The 9,766-nt window shown below is 45.8% G+C and overlaps 1 protein-coding gene across 1 annotated transcript in view; it reads right to left on the reverse strand.

Annotated features, from left to right (window-relative positions):
• CTNNBL1 (catenin beta like 1) overlaps nt 1-9,545 on the reverse strand; it is a 47,435-nt gene extending 37,890 nt beyond the window's left edge. The window contains exons 1-2 of the mRNA XM_042048644.1: nt 9,409-9,545; nt 1,811-1,999 (exon numbers count right to left, since the gene is read on the reverse strand). Of these exons, the coding sequence (XP_041904578.1) occupies nt 1,811-1,999; nt 9,409-9,438 (219 nt within the window). The 5' untranslated portion in view covers nt 9,439-9,545. The remainder of the gene's footprint in view (nt 1-1,810; nt 2,000-9,408) is intronic.
• Nucleotides 9,546-9,766: the final 221 nt, after the last annotated feature.

Raw genomic sequence — 9,766 nt, forward strand, 5'->3', positions numbered from 1 at the left:
GGATAAGCTTTCACTGCTATCTTAAAGTGTTTTCCTAAAAAAAAAAAAAAAACCAAATCAATATTCTATTCTAGTATTTTCTCCTTATTTTGTAAATGTTCCTAAGGTGTTTCTCAGCTGGAGTTGTATATCTACTGTACAGCAGCAATGTAACCTCAGCTGCCTCCCTGACACCTACAAACATTTTCCTTAGTTTATGATTTTAATGCACTTCTTTTATTAAAAAATTGATGATATAGATTTCCCTTTGTAGCCTCTTCCTTCTCCTCTGCTTGACTGTGTTACAACCACTGTTTAAGACAAGCTCTCAAAACAAAAACCAAACCAGACAACCTCACATCTTAAGCCGAGTTTTGTGTCCATCCCCTGCTCAGGATTAAATCAAGAGTTGCAACTGGTGTTGAAGATTGTTTGGTCAGTGACTCTAAGCAGCAATCTGGTATGAGAGGGAAAACCTCCATTTCTTCAGCAAACTCCATTACAATAACAACACCAGCTGGAGCCTTTAGTTATTATTGGATTTCCTTCATTCCTTTGCCCAACCTGTCTCATTGCCATCCCACTCATGTCACCACCCCATTCAGCTAATCAATACTACAGTGCCCAAAGCACATTCTTCTTGCAATAGGATTTCAACCCACACATGCTGACACTGCTTCCCTCTATTCCCTTTGATTCTTTGCTTCCTCTAACACATATCACTACAATATCTCCATTAGGATCAGCTTTATATCTTGTATTGAATTTGCATTCAGTACTGCAGTGTCCTACAGATTAGCTTCTTGCCATGAAATTTACTGGGACAAAGCACATTTTAATGGCACTTATATTAACTGCTGTCCAAAGTAATAAACAAGAGATTTGAGTTCTAAAGAAAGCCTGGACTTTCAGCCTTTAAAATGTCTGGCTGGGAGGACTCCACTTGACAAAGACGAGGGACTGACACACTGCAGGAATCCACAAGACTCTACCCAGTCAGAAGGACTCTTGGTTCTGTCGATTCATCCTCCCTGGAGCTCAAATGCTACAGAAATCCTGCATTATCCTTCCTTGCCATCAGCAACAACTGCCATGGCAATAGCTCAACATCAAAAAAAAAGAGGGAGATTCTTAGAGACAGATGCTGGCAGTGCTGTATACAAAGGACAATGATATTTTACAAAGCTACATGATTCTGCAGTGGTGAATATCACTTGTTTTTTTATCAAAGAGGACACGGGCAGCAGGAAGCAAATATCTTCTAGATTTATACCAATCCATGTGTCACATTTATAAAGTGATTTTTTCCCTGGCCCTTGGCAGAAAGGCCAACACAGCATTGGATTTCTGTCTCCAAGGCTTGAAATCATTTACCCTTGACAGCTGCTACCCCCCTCCTCTGACCCAAGACCTTTCTTGTACAGAAGAATGTTTGTTTATTTGCTGCTGCTGCTGCACAGCTACAAAGAGGGGGAGAAGCTGCATGGTTGGGGGCACTGATGAGAACAATAGTTAGGAAATTGGTTAGAACACAGAAACTGTTTCCTAAAAATATACTTTAGAAGATGATTTGGGTATTCTCAGACCAAACAGAGATTAGACTTGAAAGCCTTCTCCCTTTTCCCCCGCTTTAAATCTTCAGCTGATATATTTGAGAAATTTGAAATTAATGAACACCCCACAGGGCAGGAAAGCAAACCCACAAACTGAAGCTGTACGAGCACAGGAAAATCACGTTAAGTCTCACCACCTACATAGTAAGAAATAGCAATCACAGAAAGGGTTTGGTGTTTGGTTATTTCCACTGCCTCTCCTTTCCCAGAGGACTTACTTCCTCATCTTCCTCTTCTCCATCCCTCTCAATTATCTGAAGGAGTTTCTTCTTCTCATCATCAGTTTCTTCCAGGGCAGCAGACTCCTCTTCCCTAGGACGACCATGTTCTCGGGCACTGGCTTGTTTCCGACGTGCTTTGATTTCCTCTTCCTCTTCATCACGGGGTCTTTTTGTCCCTCTGTTAGGCTGAAGTCAGAGAAATAAAAGGTGAATTAATACAAGTGTTTAGTGACCCTTGCAAACCAGAATACCAATATTAAAAGCCATACTGTGGAAATTCTTACAAGTTGTTTAAAAAATTAGCTTTCGTGACGCTTAACAACTCTAAAAACTGGAAAGGAAATTAATTTAGTGAAGTGGAACATCACATGAGTAGATAAATGCCTCTGCCAAGAGCTGTGTCAACATCCTACCTTCTTTGATCTATGAACACAATTCATGGGAAAATATCTTCATAGACAGCAAGGACGAGGAATGCACAGACAAGGAGTGGCCGAACAGCCCTGCTCAGTGGGGCACGGCTGCCCATCAAGGAACCCCCATCTGCTGACTCAGCTGAGACAACCCCCCATTTCACAGCCAGCAGACTGATATGCTCAGCAGAGAGCAGGGAAAGATAATTTTTTACCCACAACATATACAAGATTACATTGAATTCCGGCGTGCATCCCATTTCACCCCCATCCTTCTGTCTGAAGTTTGCTGATGTGTAAAAGCAGAATCACCCAACTCAGTTGCATTCAGTATTCAGTCCTAGGCAGGACAAAGAGGACTCTGCAGCTCTGAAGGTGCTTGGCACTGGACTATACAGCACCCAAACCATCATGGTTTGCTTGGAACAACCTATTATTTTATTCCACTATTTCTAGCTGATTGTCAAAATTAAAGGTAATTTGTCAAGGACAAGAAAAAATCCATTAATCCTAATCCCATGTTTTCATTCAGGCAGAAAGGGATAAAAGCCTTTGCAATAGAAGGAAAAACTTTCCCCTCAAAAACTACAAGGACATTAAATTTGTTCTCTCATATTTTTGAAGGACAACCCAGCTGGAACAGGAGTACTCCATGCTCTATAACTACAGCAAAACAAAGCTTAATTCTTTACTATTTAAAAATAACAAAAATACTTTTACTTTACATCACTGCTCAAATCACCTGGTAGGTGATTTTGTAACCTCATTAGGACTAACATGCATCCATCTTAATTTATAAAACACCACCTGGCAGGCAGCCCCCCCCCTTCTGTTCTGTGGGACCCTTTGTCTAAAATGGCAAAACTCACACCAGGCTTCCATGAACACAGGCCCTGCTTTTAACTGACACTGGGATCCTTCTCGCGTTTGATCCAAATAAAGGTGCAGAGGAAATAAGTGACAGTGTCATTCTCCTGCCAGGTCTGGCACAACTGTGAGCATCAAAACAGGGATTTCCAGCTCCCTGGCAGGTTAGGAACTTATAGGCTGTAGAGGGCAGTAAACCTTCCAGGCTCATAAGGGAATCCCTCTGTGGTTCCAGCTCCGCTGCACCACAGCACAGCCCAGTACCAATGACAAGCTGATAAACGATCTGCTCTGCAGAACACGCTGCTTTCGGGAGATGTAAAAAAATACAAAGCCTCCCCTACCCAGCCCTAAAAAGCACATGAGGAGTTAATTATAGTTAAGAAGCAGGCCAGACAGCAGCCTGGCTGAGATCACCTTGTTTTCAGGGTTACCACCTTGTCACCGCTTTAGGGAAGATGCAGAATCAAGTTTCCCAGACAACACATTAGCACAAATCAAAGCTGTAGCTGCTCGCTCCCAGGCAGACCTGTTCAAGCTCTGTTATCTGTCTCCTTTCTCCCTATATCTTCTGTGCCATTTCCATTACGGATGGTACATTCCTGACTTAAAACTCTCCTAAAGTGCCTCCGTGCACTTTTAAAGCAGTTACTCAGCTCATAATTCAATAGCCATGACATGGAAGCATACCCAGGCATTCTGTGAAATGAAAAATTTATTTGCTTGGAGGGTTTTGTGGATTGAGGTTTTTTTTAAGCAGATTCCTATTACTTATCTTCTAGGTACATTAAAATATAATTTCACATAGATCCATTTGGAAACAAACGTGTCATCGACAAAAACCAATAATTCAAACAACCCTGAGCAACCAGCAACCCACTAAAGGAAAGAACAAGGAAACGCTGCTCTTTTAAATGACATCATTGAAAGAAAAATCTCCAGTAAATCCATATTCCTTATGGCACAAGGGTCCCTGCCCTTCCTATGTCCTTCCATTCACTCCTTGCTAATACCCAACTCATTCTAAACCACCTTTGACAGAATAATGTCACAAACAGATACCGCAATTAGTGACATAAATCCTGAAATTTACATCAAAATCTCAACAAGATTTGCCACTGATGTTCCTAATTTGGAATTGGAATCTCATTCCTCACTCTTATTTCTAAACATTAAAAAGGGCCAAAGTTCCTGGTGAGTCTGTAGTGTAATGAAAGGCTGAAGGAGCTGGGGGTCTGTCAGATGCAAAGTAATGTGTCATGGGAAGGGACTGCATCCCAGAACAAAACCTAAATTAAAACTGCATCATGAAACCCACCCCATTTCCTCTGAGTACACAATTCTCAAGACCAGAATTTACACCCTTGCTTCCATCTCAATTATTTTACCCTTTTTTGTATTTATGCATTGCTGGGGGAGGCGTCTCTAACACATAGCAGAATCATTATGATAAATCATGGAAGTGCCCCGTGTGTGATCATTAACGCTGCCAGCAGCCTGGCAATAGGCAGTAATTGAATTCCAGGCAAACGCTATTAAGCAGGCATTAAGGCTTTGCCTCTCCTTATTGATGTTATGCAAAACCTCGCTAAGAACGTCGCTGTTCCCAACCAGCACTATTAAAGCTACGAAACCAAGGCCCAAGTGGAACACCTGGGTCCTGCTCATTCCACAAGAGATGCACAGTCATGAACAACTGATTTAAGGCAGGCATTAGTTTCTGTTCATTGATTTTCATCTTGGGCTTGCATTTGTGTTTTCCAAAGGACTGTTACCAACCAGCAAGAATTAAGCCCATAGGTTGCTGCACTGAGCCTGGTGTATTTCGCTCAGCAAACACATAGATTGTGTCCAAACACATTTATTTAACCAATTCCACAGCTTCACACACATCTGCACAAGTTCTGCCTTTCTGGTAGGAAAGAGAAAGTTAATCATTTGATAAACAAAATACGGGTTTTTTTACTTAGTTGTGCTAAGGTGAATCTGGCAAGAAGTTGGGATTCATTAGAAAATGTACAAGAAAAGCATTTTTCAGTTGTTTTGTTAGCTAAGCTTAATTCTGTTCCTGTTGAATGCAGAGCATTCACAGTAATTTATTCAGTATGCATTTTCATTTAAGTCTAACACTGATAGCACCACACAAAAACCAATGAATACAAAAGGGTTTAAAAAAAGCTACTGTTTATAAAATATGATAAAGTAAACAGAAGCTGGTAATTGGGAAAGGGAGAATTATCTTTCCCTTTCTCTCGTAGTCCTCCTGTACTGGTTGTGTCTGTTAGCTGACATTCCCTGAGCTGACACTGCTTGGGGCCAAGCCTTTGGGTACAGGCTTTCTCCAGACACACCCGACACAGGTCGTGGTCTGTGCACAGCCAGGTAAGGCTGAGCCTGCCCTCGGTGTGGGCGGCAGGAGCAGCACCCGCCGCGTGTGCCACGCAGGACAGGGAAACAACATCCTAAATCAAAGCACAATAATCTGCCAGCACCCCTGGGCTCCCTCCAAGCAGTGATTGCACATTAATATCAGGGTTAAGCACCCCACAAAATTGGAATACACATTTTTCAGAATCCTGATTGCTTCAGCCTTTGCCAAACATCAGGAAGGTTTAGAGAGGTCTCAGTAGTTTCATATTACTCAGGAAATACTCAGGAGTTTCATATTACTGAGGTATCTGTTTTGTAAGTAACCTCGTTACTGTGAAGCTCACAAATTATTTGTTAATGAAATCTGAAATAAATCTTCATAAATGATACAGCTTCTTCTGTGCCCACATCCCAGCCCGCTCCAAAGAGCCACTCAGAAAGCAGCGCAGCAGCTGTCAGTTTGGGATCCTAAAAACAAGCCCAAATCTCCAGAGGAATCTTCAATAACCTCCTAATTTTGTTTCCAGTGTTTGTGATAAACCAGGCTACCATCAATCTCACTCTTCCATGCTTTTTCTTCCTGAGGCGCGACACACAGCACTTCTAAATGGTGCAGGATCCAAGTGCTAAAAACTGGAAGAACTGGTACCCCAGGAAAATCAGAAATCTCAGACACTCAAGAGCTCCAAAATCACACAAACTGAGGCAAATGCAATGACAGGTGCACACTGTACCCACGTGGATACAGATTATTAATTTCAGAGGGAATGAACCCCTGTGCCTTCCAGCCTCCCTTGTGAGGCTCTGAACCACCCAAGGAGCTCATCAGGGAGGTGCAGGACAGGATCTTTCTTGATACACTATGGTTTGGTGGCCAAATACAACACATTGGGAAGTAAACTAGAGATTCAGTCCCACCCTGTGAGAGCACCAAGACAGCTCTGGCAGCATGAGGCCATACTCCCAGGAGCAGAGTATCCCAAGGGATGAGGCAGACAGCTGAGCCGATGTCAGCTCCTTGTTCACCTGCCGGCAGGAGGAGCTTCTGGGGTAATAATGATGTAAGCAGTCAACAACCAGCTCAGCTGAGCTGCCCCTACCATCAGATGCATCCATTACGTTGCAAATTGACAGCAAATTATCCATACCAGCAGTAGAAATGATGATGTGCCTCCATGGATACCTGGAGATCCATCCCTGTATGCACCGCACTCAACCCCGACAGACAACGGGGAGATCGCCCAGCACAAAGAACTCAGATCTCCCCCCATTAGTTACGGCTTCTTCTGCTATTTGATTTTACTAACATTCCATTAAAAAATTAGCAGTTTGTAATGATCACTCACGGTGATGAAATCTGCCTTTAATGGGAATTCAAATAATCTCCCTTATTCCCTCCCAAGACAACTGAAAGAAGAGTCTGAATAGCCCCGGAGTTGGCTTTGTCCTCCTAATTACCCTCTGTAATCAGAGGCGAAACATGGAGGATCTGGGCAAACAGCAGCAATATTTAATCATCAGTTTAGACCATCTGCAACTGTTTTGCAGTAACACGTAAAGTTTATGGATTCCTGAGCTTTGTATAAACGGCCAGGTGCTGTTTAATTGTATTTTTTGTTGCAAGAGCTTTCTTTTCCCATTCTGGCAGACACTTGATGCTGAATTGGGGGCATGGTGCCTGCAGTCTTCCACGCCAAGTTTGGCTCTGAGGGAGAACATCTTCTTGTCGAAGCAAGGGCACAGATTACACATTTAGAGGAGAAAATTCAAAACAGTGTAAGAGAAAAGCAATTATTTTAGGTTGTGCTGAGGGAGGCTGAGAAGACCAACTCATTTGCAGCAAGAGATTAAAATCAGAGAGCTGAGGCACCACACCACCTCCCCGACAGCCGGTGCCACCCCTGCAGCGAGGACAACCAAGGAGACCTTGAGCCAGCCCACACCTCAGCCCAGAGGAAGGAGGCTCCCAAATGCAGGGCTGGAGTGGGCCAGGAGCTGCTGGGCGAGCTGCCAAGCCACCCCACCTGAAGGCAGAGCCTGACCCGAAGGATGGGAGGCAGCAAAATCTGCTGTTTCCAACTATTTTCCCCCACCTCTGAGCCAGAAATGCCCTCACAGATGGGAATCTCATTTTCTCAGAATCAGAGCTATTTGCCTGCCTTCTGCTCCTCCACTTCTTTCACCTGTACTCACCACTGTACCCAATTCTGGAGGTCTGAATTCAGCACCACTGAATTCCAATGCTCATTCTGAAGCATCACCTCAGCTAGTGACACAAGAACCCCCTGCATTCAGGTGAAAGCCCAGGAGAGCACAGAGCTAAGAGAAATCCTTCAGAAACTATTTCAGCAATTGGTTGAAAGCTGCAGAATGTTTTTCCCCACAAATAAGAACAATTCCAGCAACAAGAAGTGAAATTAAAATTTAGATACCCTGCAGCTAACCAGCATTTCTTTATCTCACCAGAATACAGCCCCTGCTGTCACAAGCAATCACTCCCTCGCCATGTGGAAAGCTCATCCAAGGGAAAGCTGTACAAAATCCACGTGAGCAAAGCAAAGTGGATGGACTCCAGAGTGGAAGGAATCCTGTGAGTTCACATTCTCAGAGCAAGAGAAAAACCAACTAACAAACCCCCAAACTTGGTTAAAAAATGACAAAGATCAATCAGGTTTACCTCTCTGTGCCTTAACCTGCATCCCAAACATGTAAGGGATGACACTGCTAATCCCCAGCTGGGGGGGAGAAGGCCAAAGAATCAACGGAATGTAAGAAATGAAAATTCTAATTTCATGTTGAGAAATTGCATTTTAAAAAGGCAGAGAAATACAGAAGTGGAACAGATCTCAGAGCAGCAGGGCTCTGCTGTTGGGTGCAGCAGGATGCTTGAGACAGAGCAATCCACAGAAAGAAACATCCTGGAGGTTATCAAGGAGGACTTCAGTGGAGCTCTCAAAGACAGACTCCTCTCACAGCCATGCCTCAGACACTTCAATACCATTGGGAAAATTGCTGAGAAACTTCTCAAACCCAACAGCGACTTTCCCTTTCTCCCTGAGCGTCTCCAAACAACACATTTCCAAAGAACAAACATGGAGTGAACAGCAAGACACTCCCTTCACCTTTGTGCCTCACAGAATGAGGGACACCAGGATGGCACCGAGTTCCATAAGGAATCCCGTGCTCTCAGCTCAGGAGCAGACCTGGCCACACACGGCTGATGATGTCTCGGGGTGTTTTCCTCACCCAGGCAAACCCCACGGCTGCACCTGGGCTGAGAACTGAAGCAAAGCCCAACACTATCCCAGCCAAGGCATCAAAACGTTATGGCAATCCGTACCTTCATTCCCTGATCCACAGGGAACACCCTGAATCTGCTCCTGGGACAATAAATCAACACACCTGGTACCTGCACACAACGAGCAATCAGTGACCATAGGGCAAGAGGAAGAAAACGCTCCGAGTAAACGAAAAAGTTTTCCTTTTACAAGGAAAACTTTTAAAAAATATTTTGATAAAAAATGAAATTAAATAGGTTTTGTCATAAAACAGGGAGAAAAACACATGGTGTAACAGCCATGGAACGAGCTCAGGCTTCGCTCCAGGCACAGGCAGGCACCCATCTGCCCATCTGTGGCCGAAACAACACCGGCAAAGCCACGGTCCCGCGGAGTCCCCGGTAACCGGGTCCCACCGGGCACAGCTGCTCCGAAGAGGGGGAGAGACCCCCAAAACTGAGGGCCACTTTAACCAGGCCCCGTGCGAGCGCACCGAGTGCGGCCGGGCAGGCTCCGCACGGCGGTCGCCCCAGGCCCGCGGCCGCACCGGAGCCGGAGCAGCATCGCTGCCGCCGCAACGGCGCCACGAACGAGGGCACCTCCGCGCTGACAGCCGGAGCGCAGGGGACCGCGACACCCCCAGCACGGCCCAGCCTCCCGAGCTCACCTGGTAGCTGAGCAGCTCCCCCACGTCCATCGCACCCACCGGGCCCCGCCACCGCGAACCTGTCGCAAACCACCGGGGCCGCGCGACACCCGCCGTAAGGCAGGGAGCGCAGCCCGGGAGGCCACACTGCCGGAAAGCGAGGCGAGGAGGGGGCCGTGCCGGAAAGTGAGCGGTGGGAGGCGCCACACTGCCGGAAAGCAGCGCGGAGCTGTCGCGAACGGGGGCGGGTAGAGGGGAGCGACCCCCGCCCCACGGTGCGAGCGGCGCTGCGGCCGCCCCCGGCCCTCGGGGGTCCCAGGGTAGAGCTCGGGGACCTTCCGCCTGGCCCCCGGGGCCACTCGGTACGGGGCAGGGAGAG

This window comes from Corvus kubaryi, unplaced genomic scaffold (genome assembly GCF_017639235.1).
Source record: "Corvus kubaryi isolate FWS band 111438036 unplaced genomic scaffold, C.kubaryi_AGA036_p1.0 134, whole genome shotgun sequence".
NCBI classification, from domain to species: Eukaryota; Metazoa; Chordata; class Aves; order Passeriformes; family Corvidae; genus Corvus; species Corvus kubaryi.